The sequence below is a fragment of the Mastomys coucha genome, unplaced genomic scaffold (assembly GCF_008632895.1).
Source record: "Mastomys coucha isolate ucsf_1 unplaced genomic scaffold, UCSF_Mcou_1 pScaffold23, whole genome shotgun sequence".
NCBI lineage: Eukaryota > Metazoa > Chordata > Mammalia > Rodentia > Muridae > Mastomys > Mastomys coucha.
In genome coordinates, this window is record NW_022196906.1 from 12,234,484 (window position 1) to 12,250,594 (window position 16,111).

Consider the following 16,111-nt stretch of genomic DNA (forward strand, 5'->3'; position numbering starts at 1 on the left):
CTTTCACTGTCAACTTTACAAACTCAACAGTCATCAGACAATTGAGGAATTTCCTAAATCAACTTGTGGTATGTGACTTTCAGTGTACATGTACACAAATGTCTATATCCCAGATAGCGTACCAGAGTCAGATCAAGGAAATAATTCCAGCAAGCCTGGCTTGTCAAAATAATGAATAACCGAAGGTTACTTACACAAGTATGGATGACTCAGAGGCAGCTCAAACACCAAACATACCCTACCCCAGCTTTGGAGACAAGAAAATAACTGCATCCTTAGGGGCTCCTTTCCCGATCTATTGGCAGCTCTACATACAAGCTTCCTCTTTAGCAGCAATCATAATTTGGGCTCTTGAAAATTTTGAATCCTGAAAGTTTGATGAGTTTCCTGTTTAGTTAGCTTCCTCTCCCAATGCGATTTAGTGCATTCTTGTTTCCCATAGGATAGAATATTTCAATTCAGCAAATACCTACACAACAGTTCCCAGAAAGTACTCAATAGATGAGGTAGTATTAAGGTAAGTGACTGTCTTATGTCCAAATCAGGACTATACTATTAGTCAGAGAACTTAGACAAGTGACTAATGTGTGCTATATGAACTTCTTCATTGGTAAACTTGGAATAACAGCTGAACACAAGGATGCTTATCCAGAGTACTCAATAGTTGCCTATAAGGTATTTCTGCTTATCTATGAAAAACACTATATAGTGTTTGACCATTTATTATCAATGCATTCTAGTACTTTATTATAAAAACAATGTGGTTCCTATAAAATAAGGAACATTTTGCATAAAATCCATTTAACCTTGTATGTACCTAGCTACAGAACTTCAAAATAAAATTTAAAAATGGCAAAATCAGAAGAATATTAATCCATAATCATAGTAGAAGACTACTATGGCTCTACCACCAAATCACTTTGTTTGATTTTTTTTGTTTTTTACCATTAAAATAGACTACATTAACATGCAAACACCATGTATAAACATGTAAGAGAATATACATTACTCTCAAAGAACTATGGATATCATTTGACACACAGATTTACCAGTTAGATACAGCATTTAGCTGGAACTGAATGTCAACTCAAAAAACAAACAAAAAAAATCATGTTGTTCATAGGTTTTAGAGGAAACTAAATCACTGTTCCTGTTCCCTTGTTTATGCCATCATGATCATGACACGACAAAACAGTTCTTATTCCAGATGTTACAGCCAGTTGCCAACAGAAGAGAAAATGAGTAAGAAGTCAGGCTTTGCCTTCAGCCTCCAAATTTCATGGCACCAGTGTTTAGGCTTCAAGAAATCCTGATGTATTATTTTAACACTGCTTACATATTTTAAAAAGGTATTTACTTGGTTGTTGGGCTGACATGTATGCTGATGTCAGAGGATAACATCTGGAAGTCCATTCTCTCCTTTCACTGTCTGGGTTATGGGAACCAAACTGAGGTGATCAGGTTATGTGGCAAGCACTTTCACCCACTGACCCATCTTGTTGGCTCTAAGTAGGACAATAGAGAGCAGGGATTCACAGGACAGAAAGAATAAAAAGGGTTAATATCAAAAAGTTGCATCCTCTGACAAAAATACTATGTCAGCTGGTCAGGCTGGCATCAAATTCAAAATCCATATTGCCAGTCTTCTATGTACTACAATTAGTATTGTGTGCAACCAAGCCCAGCTCTTCAGAAGACAAGCTACAAGTACACTGCACTGAGAATTTGGAAATGTTAAGAGCTTGTTTGTGGGTGAGGAGTGCAGTGGAGTCATACATATAAACATATGTGGCTATAGAACAAAACTATAAATTAATAATCTGGTAATTGAACCTACAGATACTACCTACTGATAGAGGTAACCCCACACTCATCCATTTCATTTTCAGAATAAATTATTACAGTTTCTCAATAGAGAGCTAATGCTAAAGCACCCTGACATATATTACTTCACTTTCCTAAGGTATGCCTCTAATTTATATGCTTAGGAGAAATCCATTAGAGGACACCTCAAAGGCTTGCCAATGATTTCGAGCTCAAGGGGATTTTTCAGAAAGCATTCTCATTCCTCTTCAAGAGAGGAAACAGTCAAAGGTTTCCCATGATCACTGCAGAGCACTTCATTACTTGTGGTCAGTTATGTGAACATTTTGCTGTAGTTTCCTGAATTTCTTGTATTTTTCAGTTGTGGGATTGTGCACCAGAAAGACTGAAAAGACTGGGATCACTAGAGGCCACTGTCGCATTCTCATTATTCTACCCACAAGATTTACCCAACACGTCATCTTTGGGGCACATACAAAGAAAACTAAAAAACTCTATCATATAGACATCTTTGCAGAGAGATTTAACAATTAACTGAATGTCATTTTATACTTATCAAAAGAATGAAGATCTATTGAAGGCTTCTCTTCATTAATTTCATGGCAAGTTTCTCAAATGGTTCTCAGAGAGCTATCTCCTGGCCCTCAGGTATTCTGTAGTTTTCCCTCACCCAGTATAAGGTTGGTTTGTGACTGAGAGTATAACAGGGAAGAAGTGAATCTGGACTTTCTAGAACCAAGGTCATAAACAATATTTCATTTTTTTTTTTTTGAGACAGGGTTTCTCTGTGTAGCCCTGGCTGTTCTGGTACTCACTCTGTAGACCAGGCTGGACTCAAACTCAGAAATCCGCCTACCTCTGCCTCCCAAGTGCTGGAATTAAAGGCATGCGCTACCATGGCCTGGCGGGTGATACTTCATTTCTTAATTGGCTCTCTTGGAACATTTACTTGGGGGTGGTGAGCTGTTCTTTTGCCATATTATAGAGATACATAATCACACAGAGAGGCCTACATGGTGAAGTACTGATGGTTTCCTGTCAATAACCAGTGGAAAATCACTAGGCATGTGTGTGAAACATCATAGAAATGGCTCCTTCAATCACAAGTTTAAAAGACTGCAGCTCTGCTTGAAGTCTTGAATGTAAGCTCATGAGAAGTCCTGAGAAAAAAACTACTGAACTAAGGTGCCTTCATATTCCTGACCTACAACTTGTGAGGTATTTGTCTGAAGCCACAAAATTGGGGAGGCGGGTAGAGGAGGATATACAGAGCAATAGATAATGTATACACCTGACGCAAATTCTCTCAAGTTATCTTAGGATCAACAAAGATGATTTCTGCCCAGCAATTCCCTTAGTAATTTCTCACCACAATTCATATCCACCTATTATGTACTCTTTTGTGCACAGAGAGGTAGGAGTTACTGGTGAAAGATTTTCCACAATGGCTACATCCATAGGGCTTTTGTCCAGTATGAGTCATTAAGTGCTTCTTCACAGCTGAGAGATTATTAAAAGCTTTTCCACAGTGACTGCATTCATATGGTTTCTCTCCAGTATGTATTCTCTTGTGTACAGTTAGAGAAAAACTGCTGCTGAAAGATTTCCCACACTCATTACATTCATAGGGCTTCTCGCCAGTGTGAGTTCTTAAGTGCTGGGTTAGATATGAGCTCTTCCTGAAGGTTTTCCCACAATCCTGGCACTCAAATGGTTTTTCTCCAGTATGAATGCTACTATGTCCAATGAGTGAGGACCTTGTACTGAAGGCTTTTCCACACTGAGTACATTCATGGTGATTTTCGCCCCCTGTGTGAATTCTTTTGTGGCTTTTGAGGTTACAACTGGTACGAAAGACATGAAAGCACAGGTTGCATTCATAGGGCTTTTCCCCAGTGTGAATTCTTACATGAAGTCTGAGGGATGAGGGATCACTAAATGCTTTCCCACAGTGATTGCATTCAAAAGGTTTTTCTCCATTATGGATTCTTCTGTGAACAGTAAGATAAGATTTGCTTCGGAAGGATTTTCCACACTGAGTACAGTCATATGGTTTTTCTCCAGTATGAATTCTCTTGTGCTGAGTAAGGTTAGATTTTGTGCTGAAGACTTTAAAACACTGATTGCATTCATTGACTTTCATTCCATGATGACCTCTTTCCTGTTAGTTATGAGATAAATGGTAACTAAAATTTATAATATTATTATTATAATACCATGCTATAATAAGATTCCCTGTCCCAGAAAAATCTATAACATAATAAATAGTTTGGCTCTTTTCTAAGCTTATATATGACTTCTGCTTATTCTGAGCTTGCTCAAAGGCACAGATATTTGGCTATAAATCCTAATATTAAAAAATTTCTGATAAATTTAGGACCACTTATGTTAAATACCCAATACCTGATTCACACTTAATGAGATGCAAACTTCTGGGAACTCTCAGTGAAGAAGTATATTTAAAATTGGCTTAATCTTTTCTCTAAAAGTATAGTTTCACAGTATCTTCCCAGAGACATTATTTCCTCAAGTTTTAGTGACATTGTTTGTAATAACTCCCTGAGTTTTCTATCTGTTCTAACATTGAAAAAAACAGAAATCATTACCTGCAGTTGTACTGTTTTTCCACCATTAGCATGTTCTTTTCTAAAAATATGATTCTTAGGAGTTAGCCATTTGCCTTTAAGTATAGTCTCCAAATCTACACAGTGAAAAGAAAACAAGTCAGTAGAAGATAGAAGAAAAAGCAAAGTGAGGTGTGTATGTGATGTAGGGTAGACTTGGAGAGGTCAGAATAGTTGATAAAGACTGGAAAGACAGGGAAGTTGGTTCTGGAAATTTAGTTAAAGAAAATATATTCTAGGACTGGTGAGATGGATTACAGGTTAAGAGCACTGGCTGTTCTTCTGGAGGACCTGGGTTCAATCCCCAGCAAACACATGGCAGTTCACAACTGTCTGTAACTCCAGAGAACCCAGTACACTCACACAGACATACATATAGGCAAAACATCAGTGTGCATAAACTAAAAATAAATACATCATAAAAATAGTTTTTAATAACAGATATATTTGAGACATGTATTTGAGATTGAGAAGAGATAGACAAATGATCAGGAATCAAAATTGTGACTGAAATGTACAATTTCTTCTTTATTTTTTTAATCATGATTATGTGTGCATGTATGTGTTTATGTCTGTAAAAACAGAGGGGCTGAATCCCTCTGGAACTGGATTTAGGTGTTGTAGGGACTTTTTTAAATCCCATTTTGCCCTGGACTCAGAAACTAGGCCATAACCATTCACTCCAGCAGCAGACCCCAAGGTCCAGGAACAAAATAATGAAATCTCTCATTGGAGGGACAACTTAAAATATAGCCACATGAATGGGAGATATTTTATGTCTGGATGGGCCATCTGTGTTGGACAGTCCACCCTGTGGTTAGTCATTCAGGATGCAGGAATACAGCCCATGTGGAGCACCCTGGTACCCAATAATGAGTTCTTAGATTACCTAACAATGAAATTGCCTGACCATTGTAAGTACTCTGCTTCTGCAGCTGACCTGCATTTGAGAGGCAACAAGTCTCAGGTTTATCACCTCACAGTAAACAACAGGAGGCTAACTAAAGCAGCTTTAGTTTTATCTAGGCAGGGTGTTCTGAGGCTCAAAGTCTCTGGAAAGTAGGGGAGGGAGGCCTGTCTCTGCTACCAGCACTATTATGACTCTTGGAGTAAGTGTTCACATGAAACAAAAGCTCATTAAGAGTTGGCACATGGAGGGACCTATGGCTCCAGCTGCATATGTAGCAGAGGATTGCCTTATCTGGCATCAATAGGAGGGGAAGCCCTTGGTCCTGTGGCGATGCAAAACCCCAGTGTAGGGGAATGCTAGGGTGGTGAGGTGGGAGTTGGTGGGTGGGTAAAGAAGCACCCTCATAGAAGCAAGGGGGGAGAGGGAGTGGGATTGGGGGTCTGGAGGGGAAATCAGGAAGGGGAATCACATTAAAATGTAAATAAAATAACCAATAAAAGTAATAATAAAGAGTTGGCATATGAATTCAGGTCATAAATTGAATAGGATTGTAACAGAGAATGCCTACATGCAATTATCTAGCTTGACATTCATCATTTGTTGCTAGCTTACAGGGTCATTGAGAGTTTAGACTGTAACTTAGCAGCCCTTGAAGTCACTCACTCAAAATCTTATCTCCTGTTTTTGCACCTGGGCATTTCTGTGGTACATATCTTCTTTATGTCCTTTGATTAACAGTTTCTGTAACTCCTTGGAATGTGCTCTAAGTTTTAGAAGTCTCAGAAACAATTAAGCAGCCCTGTTATAAAAAGGGCATGGATATTTTGTCTGTGTCCCATTCTAAAAGGAGGTGACCACTGCATGTGAATTGCTTCTGCAGAATAAACTATCTGAGTCTGGGGGTTCCTTCAGTGATTCTCAGACCCTTACAGTGTGAGTCTTCCTTTCTGGTTGATGGGAAGTGAACTCTGGTCCTTTGTAAGAGCAGTACATGCTCTTAGCCTTTGAGCCATCCCTCCAGCCTGTGTCTTAAACTTTACAAGGCAAAGAAAACAATAAGTCTTTGTTTTTTTCTTTATAGGACAACATATGAGAGCTGTTCTTTACAGGACAACGTTAAGGCAGAGCTGAGAGAAAAGCAAAAACAGTGGAAGTTCATGCCAGATGTTCACGTCCACCTTTGTCAGATGTTCATGTCCACCTCTGTCAGATGTTCATGCCCATCTCTGCCAGATGTTCATGTCCACCTCTGTCAGATGTTCATTCCCACCTTTGTCAGATGTTCATGCCCACCTCTGTCAGATGTTCATGTCCACCTCTGTCAGATGTTCATTCCCACCTCTGTCAGATGTTCATGTACACCTCGGTCAGATGTTCATGCCCACCTCTGTCAGATGTTCATGCCCACCTTTGTCAGATGTTCATGCCCACATCTGTCAGATGTTCATGCCCACATCTGTCAGATGTTCATGCCCACCTTTGTCAGATGTTCATGTCCACCTTTGTCAGATGTTCATGTCCATCTTTGTAAGATGTTCATGCCCATCTTTGGCAAGGGAACAGAAGTTTTTATTTTCCACTCCTGCCTTGCAGGTCATACTCACCTCCCAGGATCCAACTGTGCTTACCTGGGTGAATGCCTGGAATGATTCCTCTGTCTGCTGTTATAACTTTGTCTTCTTGTTCCAACTGGGATATCAGATTTGGTTTATCAAGGTGCTGTCCTATTTATGGAGAAAATATATGTAAGAAGATTATTCAAAGGATACTCAACTATACAAATCTGTAGCCATGAAAAAAATCTGAGTTTAGCAGCAGTGGAGTAAAATTTTGTCTAAATTCATATGAACACAGTAACTTTCATCAGGAACAAAAATATAAGTATCTCTACCTCAATATTCAAAGTAATGGGTTACTAATGATCCCAGATATACATGCCTAAGTTCAAATATACATTTAAATGGCCCTAAAAGTTTTAACTATGGAGACTATAAAATCAGGGAAACAAAGAGGTAAGCATTACTCAAGTAAGACATTAAATAGAAAATTTCATGAAAATATGGGTCCTGTTCACATTTAAAGATTTAGAAGTGCTTAAGAAAGACTTGAGAATGAAAATGGTGAAAGGGGGGAATTCAACAAATGCAGTACATAAACTTACAGAAATGAATTACCTTTCTGGAACTACAAACTTCAAAAAAAGAAATTAAATCTATTAGCAGAATATTTAGTTGTAGAAACAAAATCAAATAACACACTCCTGCCCAGTCCAGCACGGCCTTGGTGGGAACAGAGTGACACAGTTCCTGACCTGGGACAGGATCAGCAGGCATGGGCCCCCAAAAGTGTGGATGGCTGCTGTGGGCATGAGGCGCATTTGTATATTAATGTACATATTTTCACATTCTTCCAAGGACTGTCCTCCCTTTTAACATTAATGTCTCTAGGATAATCAGAGACAAAATGAGTCTGAGTCAAAGGTTTGGCTAATGTCTTAGCAAAATAGTAAACACAAGGACCCTCAGGACAGCCCTTAAGGCTGTGGAAAAGAACTCTAAAAACAGGAATTTGAAAATACATAAATTCTCAACTGTACAAAGACATAGGATGCAATATGATTTGTATAAAAGGATATAAATGAACAGAGGTAGCTACACTATGAGTCAACTTGTCAGGAAGATACAAAGATAGGCAGATACAAATGCAGGCAGATTCCTGAGTTCCAAGATCAGCCCAGGACAAATAGAATTTAGAATGGTGGTCAGAATGGAGATCTCAGGACAAGTTCCCACCCAGCTAAGTTTATAAAGCCAGGAAGATCTCTGAATTATTTTGCAATGTAAAAAAAAAAAATAAGAAAAATGTACTTGCTGTCTCTTAAGAGTCAAGGGGATAAGGTCATGGAAGCTGATTTGAGGGATGATAAAGAGGAAATTGAATTGATATGTAAATAAAAAACTGAGCTTTTGGTTTGCATGAAATGAGCTAGCAAAATATAGCAGTTCTTCTTTCGAATTTTTTTCTATTGGAGAGCTGAGTGAGCTGTCTTGAGATCTCTAAAGATGGAACACAGCTCTTCAAGAATATTTTTCTAGTGGGATTTCTGATTTCAGCTGGAAAATTCATGGAGAGTGAACCCATTTGTTTTAAATTTTTTATAGCTCTTTTAAATTTTTTTCTAACATGATTTCTGGTCAGAAAGCCTAAGAATTATTTAGAGAACAAACAGCTCTTTTAGAATGTTTTCTAGAAGCTACCCAGAGATGGCTGAAGAGTGAAGACAACTCTTCTTAGAACTTTTTCCGGCTTTTTGATTTTGATCAGAAAACCCAAGAATTACTTTTAGAATTTTTCTAACAAGGTTTTTGACTTAGTTAGAACATCCGAGATTTTTTTTTTTATAGCACTTTTTCTGACTTTAGGCAGAAAACCTATGAGGTATTCAAAAAGTTGTTAGAAGTTTTATTTGCAGAAAGAGATGTCTCAAGCAGAAAGCTAGCTGTCTCAACCAGAGTATATTTTAGAATATGGACGGAAAAGCAGGCTAGAGCAGAGCAGAACACACACACACACACACACACACACACACACACACACACACACAATCAGAGGCAGGACGAGGGAGAAGGACAGGGAGAACTAGAGGGACAGGGAAAGCCACCACAGCAGAACACAGGCTGCCAGCCTGGCTGGACCCATGATTTAAATTTGAGTCCTCTGTTTTTGACACTCGTAGACCCCTTTTCTCTCAGAACTTTTCTCCAAGCTGAGGCTGGTCTTTGGCACACCACAAACTAAGTCTGAGTAAAGGGCTGCAGGTCAGTTTTAACTGCCTCACATCTTCTGTTCTGGCTTTATAGCTGAATAGAACTTAGTCTGTTTTCTTTTGGCTTCAAGGGACTTCCTGTGAGACTGGCTTAAAGGGCTTTCCTTTATTTGCTGAACTCTACTCTCTGAGACACATATGATTAACACCTTTAAAGAACAATGTCTAAGAAAAAACTTGAAGGGGCCTATTCATCCCAATTTTGTCTCCACTCAGAAACTAAGTCATAAACCTCTCCTCCAGCAGCAAACTTCAAAGTCTGGGAACAAGACAATGAAGTCCCCCACTCAACAACAGCCTAAAGAGAGCCACACGAGTGGGAGATATCTTTTTTTTTATTAGATATTTTCTTTATTTACATTTCAAATCGATCTCCTTTCCTGGTTTCCTCTCTGAAAACCCCCTATTCCATCCTCCCTCCCCCTGCTCACCAACCCACCCACTCCTGCTTCCTGGCCCTGGCATTCCCCTACAGTAGGGCATAGAGCCTCCACAGGACCAAGGGCCACTCCTCCTATTGATGACAGACAAGGCCATCCTCTGCTATACATATGCTGCTGAAGCCATGGGTCCCTCCATGTGTACTCTTTGGTTGGTGGTTTAGTCCCTAGGAGCTCTGGGGGTACTGGTTGGTTCATATTGTTCTTCCTCCTATGGGGCTGCAAACTGAATGGGAGATATCTTATCTCAGGATAGGCCATCTGTGCTGGGCAGCACATCCTGTGGTTAATCATTCATGACACAGGAATGCAGCCCATTTGGGGCATCCCAGCACCCATCAATGAGGTTTTAGATTACCTAACCTTAATATATAATGATAAATGTTTGCCTTAAATCTAAGTCACTTTGTTTTTGTAGCTGACCTGCCTGTCTGAGTTGTTCTGAGGCTAGAAGCTGCTATCTCTAGTTTAGCACTTCATAGTAAAACAGTTGGGTATTAAGTTAAGTAGTCTTTGTTCTATCTCTGCAGAAACAACAGGCTATAAGTAGAAGTCTAGGGAAGAAATAGGGAAGGGTGGCCTGTATCTGCTCTTTGTTCATCTTTCAGAGTGCATGATCACATGATAAAAGGTTCACTGCAAGTTTGCACATAAATTCAGGTCATAAACTGATAAAAAGTATATCCACTAAGAGTAAGTTATCTGGGTAAACATTCATCATTTTGTTACTAAGTCTACAGGTTCATGGAGAGTTAAAGACCATAACTAAGTTATCCTTGAAGTTTTTTTCTAGATAAACCCAGTCAATATTTTATCTTTTGTTCTTATATCTATAAATTCGTAATTCCCTTTTTATGACCTTTGACAGCCCCTTGGAATGTGCTCTAGGCTTTGGATCCCTGCTTGCTATCTCAGAAGCAATTAAGTGGTGACACTTGAAGACTGGCAGAGTTCTCACTGCAGTTTTGACATTAGAAAAGATTTAATAGCAGTCTTATTATAAAAGAAGCTTGAGTGTCTTTGTGTCAACATTTTAGAGTAGTGGTGACCCCTCCATGCTGGCTGCTTCTGCAGAATAAATGCTCTTTGTTTTTGCATGCTATTTGAGTCTGGGGTCTTCCTTCAGCAATTCTTGAACCCTAAACAAACTGCAGATACAAGCAAGCACTAATCAAAAAGAGCCCAGGAAGAAAGCCAAGCAAAAAGATGTTTGCTTAGAAGGGTTCTTCAAAGATACGTAATATTTTTCAGAACCAAGATTGTTACAGACATAACCATGGCACTAGCATACACTCAGAAAAGACCTCACAAAAGCTCTGAACTCACATACTTGGTTGATGTCTGACAGTGCATGAAGAAAAAACAAAACAAGGTGAAGGCAGTGTTAGAAACTATCTCACTTAGTTTTAGTATTTATATGCCCTCATGCAAATATAAGGCTCATTTAAAGAGATTAAGAGGTTTAGGTTTTTTGTTTTAGGACTTAAAAAAAAAAAAAAGCTAACCAATTACCTGTGTCTACACATGGTAAATACTGATACTGGAAAATTAGTTTTGAAACATCAGTATTGCTACATATAATGACATGATAAAACCAAAGACAAGAGAAAAAACAGACTCTGGAATTACTGCAGACTGAATAAGTTAATGCAACATTCAAAACACTCCAAAATCTACATCTTGTTTTTAAACTTTTGTTATTGAGAACTGCAAAAATAAATATATTGAAAGATAATCACATTTATATTCTCCTTAATATGTCTCTCTCTCAATTTCTCAGTTCCCATCAACTGCCACTAATTTCCCAGGCAAGCAGTGGGGCCTAGATATCATCCATTCCAACTACGAAGGTTTTGGCTGGCTTGATCTTATGCACGTTTTGTTCAAGTAACCACAGCTGTTCACATCAAGCCCAGAAAGCCATATTTCCTAGTGTTTGTTTCGTCCCATCCTTCAGAATTTAGATTATTCTCATTTCCTCTTTGGTGATATTCCTTAAGTCTTAGGGGGCAGCAGTAATATAGATTTTCCTTTTAGTACTGAGTACTGAGTCTCTTGTTTTCAGAATTTTGACCAGTTATGCATCTCTCCTTTGATTGTTACCCAGTACAAAAACAGCTTCTTAAACCAAGGTTGAAAGTAGGCCAGGTCTATGAGTGTATCCACAAACATTTAGAAGGTAACATGACCATTTAGCAAAATAACAAGAATAGGTTTCACTCTAGAGCATATGATCTCTGTAGCCATGGGCTTTTACTAAGATACTACTGCTAATATATATTTTTAAGGCAAGTCTGAAGCCTTAAGTCATAAAGACCCTATTACATAGAAAGACTGTCTCACAACAAGCAAACAAGTGAACAACCAACTAAACAACAAAAAGCCATATGAAAATTTACAATCTTCCAACCCAAGGGGGAAACCTCCCCACTTACCTAGGAAATCGGTAAACACAGGTTCCATGAAAGGACATGGGAGATTCACTGAGGGTTAAAGGTTTAATTGCATGAGATATGGTGATTGGTATGAACTGGATTAGCCCAAACTAGGATCTAGAGCGCCTAATGGTGGTGTGAATTAGAGTGACCCCCACAGGCTCATATACTTGAAAGCTTGGTTCCCAATTGCTAAAACTGTTTAGGAAGGATTGAGAAGTGTGTCCTTGTTGGAAGAGCTCTGTCACTAGGAGTAGGTTTTGAGGTTTCAAATGCTCATACCAGGCCTAGTCTTTTTCTCTCTACCTCTACCTTGCAAATGATGTAAGTTCTCAGCTACTATTCCAGGGCCTGACTGCCTGCCTACCTGCTGCCATGCTATCTACCACGATGGCCATGAACTAACTTTCTGAAACTGTAAAGAAGCACTCAATTAAATGTTTTCTTTTAGAAGTTGCCTTGAACACAGCACCTCATCACAGTGACAAAACAGTAAGATACACTTTAAGGAATCCCATTGGTTTGCAAGTTGGTATATATAAAAAACTGAGTTTGAATAGAAGTATCTTGCATAGGTGGAAATCTTAGTGTCAGGCATGAAGTGCTTCCCTATATAAATTATTGGTCAGGGGGCCACAGAAGCTATTTCTAGTGACACTGTGTAGCTGCTCACCATAACTAGACAGCAAGATCCTATTGCCAAAAACACCACTCAGTTTGGATACACAATGTAGAAAAATGAACCTTCAAATGATCAAGAACCTCTTTCCCTGATGACTAAGTTGTATAGTACCACAAGGTGCTACACAGGCTGCTGAGAAGCAGAGACATCAATGGTCTTATCCAGTGATAAACCCTGCATGCTAACATACTGACTTGCTGGCAGAAAAGTACCCACTTGTGTGGCAGTGAGTACATGACAGAACCCAACATGTTTCACTGGAGAGATTTTATGCTTGGTACTGTAAACCTGATCAAAAGCTCATGACTGAAGAAATCATAGATCCTAAGAAAGAACATAATCTTGTTTTGCCAAATGGTTATGCTGTCAAATGGCACTCTAAATATTTGTTTATATGTAAGGATCTACTCTCTCAACTTTGTTCAGAGACGTTTCTTTCTTCATTGTGCAGTAGTTAATGAAGGAAAACCACAACTGGTCAAAGTGCTGAGGAATGGGTCATCTATATCAACTTCCCACAATCCAAGGCTCAGGGAACTCAAGTGGATAAGGGGCCAGAAATAGTATAAGACCTGGCAGACTAAGAGTGTAATGATGAAATGCTTACTTCTGAGTATGTCACGGCCATTGCATGCACCTACTCATAACAGATGTGATTACTTACACAATCTCAAGCCAGTCAAAATTACAACATAGCAAGAAGAGGGACCCAAAGGCCCTACCCCTATTTGATGAGCTACTAGCAATTAGTTTGCTCATGCTGGAGTGGATGGCAACATACCCATGTGCATACATACAACACTAATTAGACTTGGGGCACTATTAATAACAAAAACAAACAACCAAAAAGCTGAGATAAAGTTGAAAGGGAGTTAAGGTAGGGTGATTTCAGGAAAGTTGATGGAGGTACAATAATGGATGGACATTATCAATATACATTGACTACATGTATGAAACTTTTGAAGAGTATATGCACACACACACACACACACACACACACACACACACACACGGTAGTTATCTTATTCTCTTATGCTGTAAGAAAATATTGTGTTTAAGTACTTTATAAGGAAATAAGGAAAAGAGGCTTATTTTGGCTCAAGATTTTCGTGTCTAGAAAGTCCAAACAGCATGGCACTTGAAGAAGGCTTTGTTCCAATATGATGGAGAAAGGACAGATAGATAGTGGAGTTGTTATGCATGTAGAGACAATTCAGGTTCAATTTGCAGCACTTACATATAGCAGCTCACAATTGCCTATAATTTCAATACCAGTAGGGTATGACACTTCTGGCCCTGTGGGAACTGGCAATCATGTACACTTGCCAGACATGTACACATAATTAAAAACAATAAAATAAATGTTTTTGTTTTCTATAATGGGTTAATATGGCAGAGAAGTAGAAAGCATACCAGCTGCATGGAAAAGGGATTAAGCATGTGGGTTGTCCTCCTATACAACAATTAACTTGGTCCCATGAGACCTGACTGACACTCAAGAAACAGCATGAATCCTTTCTGAGGATGGTTTCTTTTTTCTTAGATATTTTCTTTATTTACATTTCTATTTTTTATTAGATATTTTCTTTATTTACATTTCAAATAATATCCCTCTCCTGGTTATCCCTCTAAAATAATATCAAGAACAAAAACAAAAAACAAACCCTATTTCCTCCCCCCTCCCTGCTCACCAACCCACCCTCTCCCACTTCCTGGCTCTGGCATTCCCCTACACTGGAGCATAAACCTTCACAGGACCAAGGGCCTCTCCTGAGGATGGTTTCTTGATCCTGACACCTCCTAGTAAGTTCCACAATTAGAAGTTTCCACTACTTTTAACAGTGTCTTTCATAGCAGACTAAGTTTCTAGCACAGAAGCCTGTGGATGCTCATCTAAACCATAACAGAAGTAATGAAATGTTCTGAAATTACCCTCCTATATACTTGGTAAATGTACTAAAAGCCACTCATGTGTATATTTTTAAAATGATTCAAACATTGTAGTAAACTGGACTGGAAATCTTGCTCAAGCTACTAAATAAATGCAGAAATGACAGTGGCTTACCAAGTGAGGCCAGGTTCTTCCAGTTTTCCAGCATTACGTTCCTGTACAGAGTTCTTTGTAAAGGATCCAGCAGAGCCCACTCCTCCTGTGTGAACTGTACAGTCACATCTTCGAAGGACACCAATTCCTAAATCATTCACACATTACAGTTTAGCCAAGGATACTACTAAAGGGATGGAGCAGAGAGCCCAAGATGGTAGACCCACAGATGGGAACCCAGAGAACAAAACATATAGGCAGGTTGAATGTGCCTTGGTGTTCTGGTTCCTCTTTGTTTACTGCCCTATCTCCCAAAGTCCCTTCCTTTTTTCACACTATTTGCTACTAAAATTTCATTTCTTGAGGCTGAGCACAGGCGTGGGACAATCCATAAGGAGGAGAAATAATTTGTTATGTGAATGAAGAACTCCTCCATGGGTAAAAGTAAAACATTGTCAAACCTTTACTTGACCTCATTACAAACTCTTAGGAATGTGATGTACAAAGAGACTCTGGAAGGAGCTTTGAGAAAGCAGTACATGTTGATACAAGAGACATTTTCTAGGATATCTACAAGCCCTTGCCAGATACCTGGGAATGCTAATTGGACTGTGTATAAGTCTCTATAGTAACAAGTTTATGGAAAGAATGCACTGGGAAAAAAAAATGAAGATCTGACTTACCTGTAACAAACTTGTCAAGAACTCAGTGGCTAGCCCTTCTTTCCCCATCTGCCCTTCCTCAGGAGACAGTGGGTACAGAGAAGACTGAACTAAGGAAGAAAATATAAATCGTGAGAACGTAGGATATCCTAGGATGCTCTTCGGGTTTACTTATGTATCTAAGACTAACTATATACATCTATTAACAACGATGACATGTGTTTGTGACACACAAATAGCATATTGCTCCATTCCTGCACAAATACTTAGTCACAGCTTCCAAAAGCATGGCATAACCTTGTCTCAATCTAGCTGATAATACTTGGCACCTGGTTCTGCCTGCCTATGAGGAAAAGAACACATCGACAGAGGAGGAGATTGGTGTTCTACAGTCATCACCATTTATTCCAGGAACAACTAGAGGTATACTCAAAAGAGACCAAAATATTCAATTATAATGAAGACGGCACATGCAATATGTAGCAGCTACACCCTGTCCCATGGGCTATCTCTCATATCCAAGGGCCACTAGGCTCCATTCTTGCCTTACCTGCTAGGCCTGATCCTCCTTAATGGCTACCCAGCCTCTACCCCTTTCTGAACTGCCACGCACACTTGCGTGATGGCGGTATTTGAGGCGAAAACTTCAAGGAAAGTCAGCCTC

General features: G+C 39.1%; 1 protein-coding gene across 3 annotated transcripts in view; it reads right to left on the minus strand.

The window, feature by feature from the left end:
- Positions 1–311: 311 nt before the first annotated feature.
- Positions 312–16,111, minus strand: part of Znf558 (zinc finger protein 558) — a 28,942-nt gene continuing 13,142 nt past the window's right edge. For all 3 annotated transcript variants that reach the window (XM_031343301.1, XM_031343299.1, XM_031343300.1), the window contains exons 4-8: positions 15,469–15,557; positions 14,807–14,933; positions 6,987–7,082; positions 4,431–4,525; positions 312–3,985 (exon numbers count right to left, since the gene is read on the minus strand). In XM_031343301.1, coding sequence (XP_031199161.1) covers positions 3,200–3,985; positions 4,431–4,525; positions 6,987–7,082; positions 14,807–14,933; positions 15,469–15,557 — 1,193 coding nt within the window. In that variant the 3' untranslated portion in view covers positions 312–3,199. The remainder of the gene's footprint in view (positions 3,986–4,430; positions 4,526–6,986; positions 7,083–14,806; positions 14,934–15,468; positions 15,558–16,111) is intronic.